This window comes from Xenopus tropicalis, chromosome 4, assembly GCF_000004195.4.
Source record: "Xenopus tropicalis strain Nigerian chromosome 4, UCB_Xtro_10.0, whole genome shotgun sequence".
Lineage (NCBI taxonomy): Eukaryota > Metazoa > Chordata > Amphibia > Anura > Pipidae > Xenopus > Xenopus tropicalis.
Window position 1 is genome coordinate 139,892,056 of NC_030680.2, and position 15,913 is coordinate 139,907,968.

At 43.1% G+C, this 15,913-nt stretch overlaps 1 protein-coding gene across 1 annotated transcript; it reads right to left on the reverse strand.

Moving 5' to 3' along the window:
* Positions 1-450: 450 nt before the first annotated feature.
* Positions 451-15,913, reverse strand: ppp4r2 (protein phosphatase 4 regulatory subunit 2). Its single transcript, NM_001011151.1, is given in 9 exon segments — positions 451-2,199; positions 3,698-3,951; positions 4,938-5,078; positions 5,540-5,614; positions 6,466-6,503; positions 6,876-6,969; positions 9,388-9,558; positions 10,912-10,993; positions 15,689-15,913. Coding segments are annotated over 9 exon segments (1,206 nt in total). The 5' UTR covers positions 15,723-15,913; the 3' UTR covers positions 451-1,882.

The following is a 15,913-nucleotide window of genomic DNA, read 5'->3' on the forward strand; positions in this document are numbered from 1 at the left end:
CCAAAAAATAATTTTACCTAAGAAAATAGCTCTAAGCAACTTTCAAATGCTTTAAAAGTTATTTGTAAACGTAATTGCTGTTGAAAGCAGCATTCCTCTGACTGGTTCTGATTTAAACAATGTTGCAAAGCTCAGTCTCCTCCAGCAAGGCAGGTCTGTCAGTCGGCTGCCTTGTGTTACATTGTTTCAACAGTCAGTGCTACCAAGCCAGAGAATAGAGAAGGACTGGCAAACACTGCTTCTAATAGCAATTATAAATACAAATATATACTGCCTGGTTGCTAGGGTAATTTGGACCCTAGCAACCAGAGAGCTGCTGAACAAAAAAGCAAAACCATTCACAAATAATTAATGAACACCAATAGCAAATGGTCTCAGACGTGAGCTTTCCCTATGAGATATTATTAAAATGTCCAGGGCAGAGCGAAAGATAAAAACCACCAACATTGATTTGTGTACTTTACTTTTATTTTTTATTATTTTTTTTTCATTTTTTTTAGGTGCATATATTTGATAAAAATTTACTCCGGGACTTTTAATAACATTAATATTTATTGCTTCATATGAATACTGTATTGAAAGCCCAAGCATTCGGTTTACACACAGAAATTATACAATTATAGAACGTTTCACAAAGGCAGTGAACACTTGTTACATTCTACAAAATCTACTTTACAGAAATTTAAAAATTCTAAATATCAAAAAAGCTATAAGTTGAAGAAAAAACCAGGTAGAAATTTGGCAGCCAGCAACAAAAAAAAAAAAAAAAGAAAGTTTCAGACTAAATCAACTTCAGAGGAGGTCAGAAAAACAAAAATAATAAAGGCAGAATAAATGGGTTAAGAGCGGCTATTTGTGCTTTGAGCTGGTTGGAGAGATCTCTCATCGCTGGCTGTCACAGGAGGGTGTTCAAAAATATTCAGTTCACTTCAAAAATGTGATAGAAATGACGGCGGTCTCGAGAACTGAAACGTACGCACTGCCGATACCGGCGAGAACGACAGCACTGCCATTGCATACGGCAGAAAGGACCTAAATGCCTTGAAAATTTCAAAGAAAAAACAAAAAAGTACCTTTCAAACACCGCTGCCCCCCCCCCTCCCCAGATCTGCAAGTGTCAATCATACAAAAAAAAAAAACCCCAACACGTCGAGTGCAGTTTCCCCTAATAAGCGCATTCTCTCATAAATAAAATGGGAAAAAACAAAACAAAAAACACTCTGGCACCTCCAAAAGAACTAAAAACGTACACAAAATACGGCGGTTCGATCACTTGGAATGTGTGGAAATTAGGATTTTTGCAGCGTCCGTTCCCCCACCGCGAGGCTTGTGTAGATTTGTTTCTAAAAAAAGGCAAAAAAGGAAAAAACTTTGCTGACTGATCGTTGAGCAGAAAAGGGAAAGAAAACCATATTTCCAATATTACGCTTCTTGAAAAAAATATAACGGTTTAAACGCCGATACCACGAACAGATGAAATGAACTGAAAGAACACAAAGGACAACAAAAAGCTCGTTTTCTAAGAACGTAATGTGGAAACCTCCAAAGTTGCGGTGGAAATGAGTAGCCTTCCAGTTTAAAAACACTTTCTAAACAAGAATAATAAAAAAAAAAAAAAAAAGAAGAAATCTATACAGAAACCATTGTTTTTACCCAACTGAGAACTCAGCGGCGCGCGCAGAACCTGAAGGCGCAGATTCACAGTCTTAGAAAGGGAAAAATAAAGCTCGTTCGGTTTTTATTCCAGAGGAGTTTGTGGTTTAATTGCCTTTTGAAAAACTAAAAGGTCCAACTTTTTTTTGTTTTTGTTTTTTTACATAAAATTTGTTTTATACAGTGTAAAAACAGAACTGTCTGGAAAATACTGGTGTGTCGGCAGCGGTTAGTCTTGATCCATAGGTTCCTCTGGAGCATCTGTGGCCTCTTCACTGTTTTCCATAGGAGACAATGTAAGGGTTTCAGTGGATTTGACCCCAAATGTTCCCAGATGTTCCTCCTCGCTGGTGTCGGTACCCACAGTGCTCGCTGCTGCTGCGGCAGAGTTCTGCTCTTCGCTGTTCAGAGAACAGGCTGTTTCCGACTGTTCCGATTCCTCCATCTGATGACTCTCCTCTGATGACTCTTCAGTCACACTGACTGTCTCGCTGTCCCTCTCGCCGCTGTCTGCCTCAGTGGATTCACTAGGCGTCATTAAAGACTCTGCAACGACAAACACGTATGAGGGGAATTACACAGGAGTTACTATTTCCAATGACAAACTAAGCATTATTACTTTGAACCAAACTATGTGATAAACTACATGTATCGATCACAGCTACTTATTACACTGCAGCCAAGTCTGTAAATACAGTAATAACACTGGTTGCTATAGGTCAGGGGTCCTCAAACTTTAAAAAGGGGGCCAGTTCACTGTCCCTCAGACTGTTGTGGGGCCGGACTATAGTTAGTTAGTCCTCAAACTAGCCCCCCCCCCGACCCCCCCACTGCGTCCTCACCCCTGGGTACTACCTGTCTGCCTCAGCATGGTCCTTGGCCCCAGCGTGTCATGTCACCGAATCACACCAGCCAAAGCTAATGACACTGGTCCACACTGAGGCAGACGGGTAGTAGCCAAGACACAGCGGCGGCTGGGTAAATTAACTTGGGGGGCTGTATCCGGCCCATGGGCCGTAGTTTCAGGACCCCTGCTATAAGTGGACTGAAGTTACCTTTCCCCATATTACTGAACAGCTTTTGTTTTATAAAGTTTAACACTGTACAGAAACTTTACCAGATTCACAGCCTCGAGCCTCTACTTAAGGGCCCCACACACTAATGTCCGTATTACATTACGATTTTAAATAGGTTTATAACAAATCTGGAAGTTTTGGATTCGGGGGAAATACAATCCTGCACAAAGGTTTGGCTGAACACTCAACGATTATATAGATATGTAATTATTAGCCAAATAGCTGTGGTTCAGTGATTTAACTTTAAATCTGTGGCCAGCTGAACGTTACAATGATTTGTTCAAAATTGTTGCCTAATTCAAATTAGGCTCCAGATTTCGTTAATAATTACATACGTATATAATTTCAATAAAGTAAGAGATTGGTAAACAGGTACTAAGAGGAAGAAGAAGCAGCAGCTGCCAGGTATTCAGGTCTCACCAGATTTGCCTTACACTGCTAATGATAAATTGTGATATCTTGGAGCAAATTGCCACTGTAAAATTCCTTAAATGGCACCTAAAAAATGTTTTTCCCCACCAGAGGTGTATGCCAATTGAGCCCACACTCCAGTAGTGGAATATAGTTTTTTTTCATTATAATATGCCCCTTGCCAGCGCTAAGGAAACACCCCAAACGGAATGTGGGCCCTATCAGCCTGCAGCTCTGCTGGGAGGGAACAATTTCTCAGTGATAAGGGCCCTTTAACATCTGAACCTGCGCCAAGCCAGCCTATGGCAGCTGAATGCAGATGTTGTGACCTGGCTTTTGTGTCTCCAGACAAGCCCCTCAGCCCTGTTTATTAGATACAGGCATATCACGGCACTTCCACTAAGTGATAATATACTGCAACAATGAGCAAAGCAGTGATCCTGCTATTAAAATCCATCTTTAAGAAATCTAAAACTTCCTTAGCCCAATGAGAGCAGGAGAAAGTGTGTGGCCAAACCGGATTGTAGAGGTTATGCTCTGTGCAAATCAGCTCGTACCTTCATCTGCAGCCTGGGCTGACTGGCAGCTTTCTTTGTCTTTATCCGCACTTGCAGATGCAGATTCCGCTTCCTCTGCCATTTCAGTGGAGACCTCGCTCGATGCGTCTGGATTAGCACACGCTGCCTCCTCCTCTTCTGTATCAAACTTTAGTCTCTTGACTTCGTGTTCCTCAGTCTCTGCCGAGTCCTCAGCTGAATGCTTGTTTTTTGGAGTAGTTGCTTGGGATTCATCTTCCGACGCCACAGAATCACTGAGAATATAATAAAGAAGGCTTACAGGGGAGGGGTTTGAATTAACACAGGAAACTGAACGGCAGCTGCGCTTTGGCCAGTCATATGTTCATGTGAGATAAGATTATTCCTTGAGGGGCAACGGCCACAAGGGGCTGATTCTCGGCATTGGGATAGACGCAGACCAAGAATCAGCCACTGTGCTCCAAACAGCCTTTCCACGTGTCTGTACCCGGAGCCACTGTACTCAGGCTGACAGTGAGTTCGGGGTGCAGTAACATCTGAACATTGATTGGAGCATAGGGGGCGACTCCTGGTCTGCGCTTATCCACAGGCCAAAAATCTGCACCATACAGCTTAAGCCTAACAAATGAGTGAGGTCACAAGACAGAGCATAATTACCACCATACAATTTACAAGAGAATGGTGATATCTTATACAACTACATTCTATCTACATCCTACAACACATCTACAAACTGATTTCTCTGGTATTAGGCTGGCAGTCATTCTTCCATGTTGTGATGGATTCTGAGACTTGAAGTCACTGGTCACCATGGGAAGCAGAAAGACTTCAAGTCCCAGAATATATAAATTTGTTTAGCAATATAGCAATATAGCAAGGTTAAGGATTTGAATCTATGGAAGTAGAATTCAGATAAGTCTAGATTCAGCTGCCTAGTTAGCATGCTTTTCCCATTCAAACAAAAACACTGCCTTTATATCACAAAAAAGTGTTTTTAATTTATGTCTTTTTAACGTGAGGGTCCAACTATATTAAGTGAGCTCTTGAAACCTTTGACAGCAAAATCCAATCTCTCTTGAGGAACGGACTCATAAGTTCTCTATATCAGTCTGTAAACCAATAATAAACAATTTCTGTAAAATAGTGCGTATCGTGCAGCATGATCTCCAACTATGTTCCTAAGATGAATACCACAACGCTGTGTTTCACACTGCCCATATAAGACAAAGGCACCATTGTACTATGAGTATGAAATAACAACCTCTGACTCTTTTCTTTCTGCTGCAAGTCCGACTCATTATTTTCCATACTGTCAGGCAAACCATTTGTGGTCATTGGGCTTGACAAGGAGAATTTGGGTCGATTCACTGGTCTTGGGGTTCCAGGACCATTAACATTTGACCTAAAAAAAAAAAAAATCAACAGAAGATATTTTATGAAAAAAAACAAAAAACAAACTATTCCCCTTTAATGTCATTAAAGAGATACGGACACCAGAAATAACTTTTTTTATGACTTTCATAACTGTCTTTGCATGATATTTATAATTTTGCCTTATAAGTATTTGCCCAATGTTTTTACATTCCCTATCTGATCCCCCATGTTCCTCTATGAGGGGGCGGCCATATTTGTGCAGCAGGAGTCCGTTAGCATTAGAAGCTGTAATGGACAGGCTGAGAAGGGACAGGTCAGGTTTAGGGACTTCAGGTAACAATTACTTAAAAAACAGCTCTATCAGTGAAAATAATCAACGTGACCTATAGGGAACTTTTAATGTACAATAATAATATTTTAGAGTTTTTTTTTTAGTGTCAGTATCACTTTAACAAAGGAAGAAGTGTAATTAGTATGTGCACGACATACCTGTCTGTATAACTCTGGGAGTTACTTGGAAACATAACGCCATTCATGCGGTTCAGACTGGTAGAACTGTTTTTCCTATAAGGAAATGTTACATTTAGGTGAGTAGTGAACAAAGGGAGGTTAAATCATTTTACAAATACAGAGAAGTATTTTAATAGAAGGGATGTCCGAATAAAAAAAAACACCAAAACAGAATGCTGTTCCCCAGATGCAAGACTCCAAATACCACAACTCCTTTTCGTGTCATCAGACCTGGGAAGATGGAGAAAGTGACATACTTTAACTTTGGTATAGTAGCTGCAGTCCTTGACATCTGCTTTGTCTTACCGAACGCAGTTATAGGTGGTGCTCTGGGATTTCTAGCAGCTTCTATACAGAAGGCATTTTCTCCATCTTCCCAGACAGAGTTCAAAGCAGCGTGCAAGGCAAGCTACCCTGACTGTTTTAGTGGAATTGGTAGAGAAGGGAGCAGAAAATAGCAAGGGACAGACAGGTACTGTTTTATACTGCAATTATATTTACAATTAAACTTAGTTTTTTGTTTTGTTTTTTAAATTTGTGTATACTGGAAGTTTCTTGGCATATACTTCAGTTAGGCAATATTTTAAACTAGGTGGACATCCCTTTAGTGTCAGTACTGAATGTCCTATTCCAACAGCCTTTTCCCACAGCTACATGGTTTGAAATCAGCGATCCCTACCCTGTGGCTCATGAGCAACATTTTCACCAACCCCTTATAGATGTTGCTCTCCGTTGCTCTCTGACTTGGGTGCAAGTTTTGGAGGGTGTACTGCCAAATAGTCAATCACAGGGTCACCTTTTTACAAGACTAGCACTTCTGCCAATTTAACTCAGATAGTCTGCACAAAGAACCCACAGAAAGCTAAATGCAAGTCCCTACAAGGTACTGAATTGGAAACACTTACTCAGAAGAAGGGTATACACAGCTCACAACCATCACATTCTGCAAAAGGAAAGAAACATTTGATGAGTGCAAAGATGAGGATAATACAAAATTATTTCCCCCCCCCTTAATTTACATGAATGTATAATTATTCCTAGCATTTTAAGCCTATATAGGACAACCTTTCTTTCTATCTCCAATTGCCCTTGTCCAGTCTGGTTGGACTGGAGCATGGGCAGCCATTAAAGGATTTATAGAGGTATAGCTGTTGCGTAAAAATGCCCTGGGTTTGCTCAGTGTACAAGGAGGGATACCATAATCACAACCTGAAACTGTCTCTGCCTTGCCCTTAAGAATTTCTGAACCTCAGAGGAAAAAAATAAAACTAATGTAGTGTAGTGGATATCACTATTGGTATAAATCTAAATTTACCTTTTCTACTCCTCTCAGAAATTTGTCTGTGCCTGTGTAATTCCTTCGTGGGTCTGTCAGTAATTCGCAGAGCCGCTGAATAGTAAAAGGAGTACTGGAAAAAAAGCAAAAAAACACATTAGCGGAAAAAAGGGGAAACAAAGAATGCAAACTAATATTATATGAAATTATATAATTTATTGTGCGTTAACTTGATATAAGTTGATAAGTTAGATTCCAGTTTCACTCAATCCAGGTAATTTGCACTGTTGCTGACAGTGCAATTAAATAAGTTCCCTCTAGATGTCACTATTAAACATACAGAGCACTTTTTGTCACTAGTGTCCGAGGCCCAGGCACAGGAAACAAACAGCCACTGCATGCTTCCGACACCCAACTTGTGACAACGAGCGATGGACATCAGTTCTGCAACAGCCCTTAAGGCTGATGTCCCACAGAGCGAGTTAGTTGCCCCCCAACGACAGATCTCTGCTACTGCGGCTTTCCAAAGTTGCCTGCAGGAGGAAACTCTGCACAACTTTGGAAAACCAAAGCAATGCACAGGCCCTTTCACCGGTGATTGTTGCCGGTGGAAAGGCATTTCGGAGCGGTTAATTGCCTGCAATAGCAGAGTTCTACCTCAGGCACCCAACTCACTCAGTGGGCTGTAAGTCTAACAGTCCTCCATCAAAAGCAATTTCCAGCGGATACCTTTGATCAGTGAAGGGTGGGATAGTCTGGGGGTAATACCTTTGATCAGTGAAGGGTGGGATAGTTTTGGGGTTGTACAAGTCCTAACAGGTTGTCCACTTGCTCCGTTTCCAACCAGCGTTTGTATTGGTTCTTCAATCAATAACAGCCATCTTTTAGATTTCAAACTGGACAGGGCCCTCTCTACCTCTTGGTTATGTTTTTTTTCTATGTAATCTGTATGCTCATTCTATACACCTATTTATTGTACAGCACTGCAGAATATGTTGGTGCTTTATAAATACTGGATACTGACAGGGTCATCAGCTTTCACCAACACCAGGAAATGGAGCTGAGACATTAAGCAACTGCACTGGCTTTGCCAAGGCCACAGAGAATCAAACCCTAGTTGTCCAAAGTTATATCCGTGCATTTGAGCCATCATATGTAGATTGTAAGCTCGACTGGCCAGAGCGCACTGCATATACTCAGTTGCTTTATATTCCATGCTGATTATTATAGCCAGAGCAGGAGAACACTAGCAGGGGAGTCCTAGGAAAAGTTGAGTGATAATCTGGGACAGTGCTGTTCAACTTTTTACATGTAACAAGTCAATTTATATCTCATACTGCTTGTATGAAGCCCAGAATGTAGTAACACGGATATCATACAAAGGAAGTCATTGGAGGCCTCAAGTAGACTGGAGGCTACAAGAAATAAGTTAGATACTCACTAAGTGCTCAGTTTCAGTTATTTCCATCTGTATTCTGGAACCACAGATATGACCAGCACCCCAAGCTCTACCGGTGCAGTTGCACTCAGCAGATACAGGCAGTAGTGATGCTTGGTGTGCATACACACGTACTGAACTAGACACAGAGGGGTAATCTCTAGGGGAGAGGACAGAGTACTTGCATTTTATGGTAGAAAAGAATGTGATTACAGAAGCACCCCCCCCTTACTGACCATGGAAGCAACTGCCATTAAGCACAAAGCCATTATGTTACCAAATACCAATTTTTATTACTGAAATCTCCTCCCTTCTCCTGCATTCTGAATCCTTTTACAGCCTCTCCCTGGCCTTTTTGCCTCGCAATAATGTTTAACATTACATTGCATGCAGCGACCCTCTACAGTAACCTGCTTATCATATGAAGCCCAACGTGAAAATGTGAGATACTTTCCTCTCAACTCAGTTTGTGCAGTTCAATGACACGCCTGTTTCTGTTCTTGTTTTTATTTTCATGGGCCCCAAATTAGCTGGCTGGTGGGGGCCCCAGTCTGAGTTCAGCTAATCTTCCTTTTTGCAGGAAGTGTAGCAGTTAGGGTGAGATTAGGGGTGAACATCTTTGGAGTGTAAGTGGAAACAGCATACAGAAAAAACCCCATTCATGAATAGGGAGAACACAAACTCCTTGCAGAGCTAGGTCCCCAATGCTGCAATGCTGACCACTGTGCCACTGTACAATATGGCTGAATTTTTAATGCGTTGATTTATTTGTAACCCTCAAAGTAGTGGCTTTAAAGCCAAAACATCCAAAATGCACAGATTTAACCCAATTTTCCACTTCTCTGCACTCTTTATGCACTTACAATTTAGCAGTAAGATTTCAGCGTTGTAACTGCCCCAGAGGTATCAAAAATAAAGATTTCTCTTCTGTGAAATAGACCAGTTACAGATACCATTGTAAGTTGTTTGGAACTGAACACAGACAAATGTGCCAGACAGCACAGCCAAACTGGCCACAGATCCGGCTGCTTGCCCTTAGGTAAAAAGCATATGAGCACATATTTAAGCAGCTTTAGTCTTAGAATTAAAAAATTGTACACAAGGAGAACATACCCATTAAAACCAGTGACAATCTTTAGTATTCTCTGCTTCATCTCATCAAAAGGAATATATTCCACATTTGGGTTTGGAGATCCTCTTTGATCAGGAGCAGAAGAGCGGAAATCATCCATTACCTTCTCCAGTTTAAATACGAAGTACTCTTTGAATTGTGGCCACTGGACCCTGCAACACAATTTAGTAGGATAAACACTATTCAACTGTTGCATTGAAACCATAAGTAGCAAAATCAAATTTTTTGGAAGAGCTGTCTGGGTCAAAACTCCGAGATTGATGCATCAATTGGCCAATCGCAACACCATAGCCCCGCCCCCCTAAAGTCACCAAATCAACCCCATGTCACTGCCTGCCCCTCCCCAACCCCTGTGATGTCACCACCTGCCCCCTTCCTGGAGTAAACAGCCGAAAAAGGTGGTAACCCTAGCAGGGACTGCGGCTACAAAACATTTTTCCATGGAGATCTCAGCAGTGCTGCCTATTTTGTTTACAGTTTCTCAATTTAAAGGAGAAATAAAGCTAAATGAAAAATTAGGCTACACCTGCACAGACATTTAGCAGTGAAGATCTGCGCCTCCAGGTTAACACAATATAAAATTCTTGATACAAGACTAATAATAAGCTAGTGTTCAAGGGTACCCCCCCCCAAACAGCCCCACAAAGATCTGAACTCCACAAAAAAGTGGAATTCAAATCCATGTAGGGTGAATTGGGCAATAGTGGTTTCCTCTCATATAGGTATCGAAATGCGCTATAAGCCACATTAAGGGTGAAGACGCCCGGAGCTACTTAGTAGCAGCTACTTGTCACTGCTACTAAACTCCAGAAAATCCCCTGCCATAGACAATACTGAGAATTGCCTCTGCTAAAACACACAGACAGTTCTCAGTAAATGATCAGCATTGTCTATTTTAGTAGCCACGACAAGTAGCTGCTACTAGGCGAGGCCACAAAGACCCAGGCCTAGGGCGGCAAAAATTTAGGGATGCCTTGCTGCACAGAATATTTGCTCCCACACGAAGCAATGGGGACCTCTCCCCACTGCTTCAAATGAGTTTAAATGGGCTAACACGCGTGGGGGATGGGGGAAGGCGAATGGGGCCGGCCTCGGGGTGCCTGGATAACAAATCTGGCGCTGCTAGTAGTTCGGTAGTAGTAGCTGCTTGTCACGGCTACAAAACCCAGGAAATCCCCTGCCATAGACAATACTGAGAATTGCCTCTGCTAAAACACACATAGAGACAATTATCAGTAAATTATCAGCATTGTCTATTTTAGTAGCCGTGACAAGTAGCTGCTACTTGTAGCTCCATGTGTCTTCACCCTAATGCTTGAATGGGGCGGAGTTTCACACTAGGCAAGGAAGTCAGTAAATGAGCTGTAGTTGAACTGGCTGTAATGGAGAGACATAAATCTGGATGCAGGGAGAAAGGTGTGTTATTCTGAGGGCTGTACAGAATAAATTTAAAGATTTACAAATAGGTTCACTTATTCTTTAAAAGAAAAAAACTTGCAACTTACACAGTCTCTCCAGTCTTTGCAACATGACAGAGAAATTGGTCGAGTTCAGAAGAAGCTTCCTTCTTCCCTCTTTTTTCAAAATCTAATGAGAGAAAAGCAACAGTGAGTTCAGTATAGGTGCAGAGAGGCAGTGATTTAGCAGAAGAGCCTTCATCCCAAACATATTAACAGATGTTCCTGTTCAGAGAAGTAAACGTTGGCAAACCTTTTATCTACGGGACCATTCATTTAATGCTACAAACAAATGACACAAGAGGGAAAACCATAATTTAGATGAAGATGAATCAGACACACTGGGTTTTGTTTTTTTCACTAACAATCCCCAGTTTGGCTGAAAGGCAGTTATATTAACTACAGTAACTGTTCCCAATTAGGTGCTTTGGAAAGCTAATCATTGCCTAAATATTAAAAAAAAATAAAAAAAAAGTGTGTGTGGGTCAATTAGAGGTTTGAAGAGAAAGAAAAGACATAAAACTAAGAAGCACTAATGCTCCGGCAGCTACAATCATGAGGAGTTGCACTGCACTAGGAAGGGCACTACGTTAAAGCAAGAGCCATGGTGCGGATGTTATTTGTTCAGTTGCTAATAAACAGAGTGCAGACGGAGAAAGTGCAAAGCCGGATTAAGCAGGGGAGGGGGAAGGGGACAAGGAAGCACAAGCTATATATATGATGGTGTTGCCTTTAAACACCTGTATATTTAGGCAGGGAATGTGCCCCAGCCAGGAGAAAGCGTTACACCTGCACCCCTGCACCTTTAGCCACAGGACAGTGGTAATTCTAAAACATCACTTTTCATTAAAGCAAATGTCCACGTTCCCCTGGCACAGAGCTGCGGCCATACATATTTATCCCTGCTAAAGTGCATCGGCCATCCTTCTTTTAATAAGGCAAAGTCCATTAATCCCTATTATAATTACATTACAGATCCAGCTCTTGTCCAGTGCCATATTCAAGGGTAATCCCTATCCTTATAAGCAAAGGCAAAGCCACACTTACAGAATTTTTGTACCCAAGTGATCGGCCGTTTAGTCGATCGGACAGGTTAGAAAATTTAGGTTGGATAATTGTATTTTGGTTGGAGGTATTGTGTATCTGACGATGCCCTTAGGGGACATTTCATGTTCAGAACAGCCTCCCATTTGTTATTTTTAGGGCTTTATCCCTCAATTTCAGTCTGAATGTTAGTTTTAGACTGTTGTATATAAACGTACTATCGCTAACTGAACGTTCGTTGGAAGAATAATAAAATATAAAATGTGTATTGCCACCTTTAAGCTGGCCATACACGCACCAATATCGTACGAACCCTTGTTTCGTACAATATTCGGTGCATGTATGGCAGCTCGACGAGGCGAATGATATCGCAAAGCCATGTTTGCCAATGAGTTCATCAGAAAGCCGGGAATCAGCCCCTACGCTGCGAACATCCTTCCCCAGGTGCCTGCTCACAGAGCCATTGCTCAGACTGGATGCAGGCACAGAGAGCTGATTTCAGCGCCAAAATGTGCATTTTGGCGCTGAAATCCACTCTTTATGCCGGCACCCCAGCCAATGGCTCCGGGTGGAGCAACAGGGAAAGGCCAACGCCAGCATAGGGGTTGTTTCTCTGCCTGAATTTATCTGAAGGCCAAGAATCAGCATGGTGCAGCATTAGCCTTACGGTAACAAAGCTTCCCTCAACAAATTACTTAAAGGGATCTTCACAGTGATACTCAGATTTAAAAAAAAATAAATAAATAATAATAATTTTTGTGGCTTAATGATTTAGCTTTTTGTTCAGCAGCTCCCCAGTTTGGAGTCTCAGCAGCTATCTGGTTGCTAGGGTCCAGTTAACCCTAGCAGTGGTTTGACTGGGGGACTGGGGCCTGAATAGAAATATAATTAGCAAAAAGTATCAATAAAAAGAAATAGTTCTATTGGCTGTCCCAGCCAGTGACCCCCAAATGAATGCCGGAGTCAGAACAGGAAGGAAACAGCGATGTGTGGGTCACCAACTAAAGCACCCTCCTCAATTTAAGCCAACATGCCTTCATTCCTCTTATACCTGTGACCCACTCCTTGCCGATGTCACTGTAGATGGGGTTCTACGAGCCCAGTGTATATGGACAGAATCTGGCCCACCATCTGCTGAAAGAGTGTTGCTCCGGCCCCAACCCATGGGTCATGTGGTTCTGTATTGTGCAAGAGCCCACCAAGGCCCACTGGGTGGTATGTGCAAGATGGCAGTTCTGTATTTAGCAAAACACTTACCAGGTGCATTAATAACATGGCACCACCTCAGGGATTTAATCTTCCCTCTCCTTTAACATTTAAATATTTTCCAATAATATTCATTATAGGTAGGATGCACATTCCATCTATTTAACCCTAAACCCATTCGCTCCCCCCTAGCCACACGTATTCACTAGAGAGGGGGCTGCCAGACTGCTTGCCCAAAAGGATACTTTCTTCATAGAGGTCTGGTTCAGAGACACTGACAAATGCAATATCACATTGCTTCATCTATGGATAATTTGGGTCACAGAAGTATGTGGGGAAGGGCAGGGTCGGACTGGGCCGCCGGGAAAAATCCCGGTGGGCCGCAGCGGCCCAGACCCGACCCCTGCCAGCGCTCCCCCTCCCGAACGCTCCTCCCCTGACGCGTCAAATGTATGCGCTCGGGGGAGGATGTCGGAAGGGGGCCCCTACGAGGGGGGGGGGGTTGAGGACACGCCCGGCTGAGTGCACCTGCAGGGCCCCTGGGATGGGAGCCCCGGTGGGCCCTTCACACCCCACACTGACCTATCTATCCCCTCACATACAGACCCACACTGACCTATCTATCCCCTCACATACAGACCCATACTGACCTATTTATCCCCTCACATACAGACCCACACTGACCTATCTATCCCCTCACATACAGACCCACACTGACCTATCTATCCCCTCACATACAGACCCACACTGACCTATCTATCCCCTCACATACAGACCCACACTGACCTATCTATCCCCTCACATACAGACCCATACTGACCTATCTATCCCCTCACATACAGACCCACACTGACCTATCTATACACTCACATACAGACCCACACTGACCTATCTATCCCCTCACATACAGACCCACACTGACCTATCTATCCACTCACATACAGACCCATACTGACCTATCTATCCACTCACATACAGACCCACACTGACCTATATATCCCCTCACATACATGAACTGTGTGTCGCACTGAAGAACCCCTGAATGGGAAGATTATTTTTTTCTGCTCTGAGTAAAAAGGACTCCAGTCCGGAGTGAAAATAATCACTGGAGGGGGTGACCACTAAATTAGCACCACCCAGTAATTAACTTTTATTCTTCTTTAAAAGGACAATGAAGACCCTCCCCCTCCCCACAAGGTAACCCCCCTTCCCTATATGTGGCTTTTATATAGAGCAGTGCGTCCAGGTTGGTGGCTGCATCATATTGGTTGCTATGGCTCCCTGGTCCTGGCTCCCAGTACCCAATTGATCCCAGCCAGGGAGCCATGGAACTGGATATGAGGTGGCCAGACATGGTGGTTGCCAACCTTACAGCATTACTCTGCATTCATAGCCCAGGTTCAGGGGCAGCCATTGGTGGACTGCTTTGTGTGTTTGAGATGGCTAGGGATGGGCAGGGGGTTCCTTGTCCTTTAAATACAGCTGGGTATCCGTATCCTCCTATAAATATGCCACTATGGCTAATAGCCCTGCTAATGTCCCACCAGTGTACATGCCCAGCAAGCAAGCCATTGCCCAGGATACTGGTACTTAAGTTGAGATGCTTCTTTACACACCAGAACCCCTAGTACTTCAGCAGTTGCTGAACTACAAATCCCAGCTTCCCCTAAACCCCAACTGATTGGCCATCAGTAAGTCTCCTCTCACCCCCCCCCCCCCCATAGAGCTAAACTGTTTAAAGTATATAGATTGTAAGCTCTACGGGGCAGGGACCTCCTTCCTCTTGTGTCCTCGACTCTTATTGAAGCTCTATCTGTATTTATTGTTATACTTTGTATTTATCTATTATTATCTCAACCCCCCTGTTTGTATTAATGTATCTACTGTACAGCGCTGGGTACATAAGTAGCGATTTATAAATAAAGATATACATACATACAAGGTAAAGGGACACCATTTATAGAAGCCACCTGTGACTAACAACTAGCGCGACAGATGCCGAAATGCAACTCCCAGCACCTTCCAAGCCAAGTAAATCCTTTTTAGTCATATAAGTATGCATTGTATCGGGGGGTCAGCAACTCCCAGGCACCCACGCCCCTATCCCTGTAACTTTAACCAAGCATAAGTAAAAAAAAAAAAAAAAATTAAAGGGTAACTCTGCCCTAGATCTATTTTTTAATTTTAAGCAACTTCCCAATACACACACATTGCCAATAGCTTTACAGTTATGAGTACATGTAATAAAGCAGTGTTTGTTTTTCCCTCTTTTCTCTGCTTCTGACTCTTAGAACAGATTAGTCCTTGATTCAGGAGTCAGAACCAGCAGTGCAGGGAACACAGACACAAAGGTACTGCCTTTACACATGATTCATTGTATAGTGGGAAGCTGCTTACACTGATATGTTCTTTCAGGAGATTTCCTATAGGGAGAATAATGATTACACCCCGCCGCCCACAAGCCCTGACTAAACTACAACTCCCATGATGCCTAAGCAGCCGGCCTCCCCTAGACTGGGCGCCCAGTTTGAGCCACATTCGCCCACAATTGCCCTGAAACTGCCGGGACAATGACCTTTCAGAGCCTCCTGGAGCCGGTCGACGTCCATTGCCGGAAGAGGAGGGAGTCACACACACACAGACACCGGCAGCCTCCCGTTGCTCCCAGCCCCGTACGTAATCTCTTCAGCCGTCACAGAAAGGGAAAAGCACAGGAACAAACGAGGGCCGGTTCTCTTCCGCCGGTCTCCACGCTGAGCAACGACGGAAACACCTGAGCGAACCGAAAACCCACAAGCCG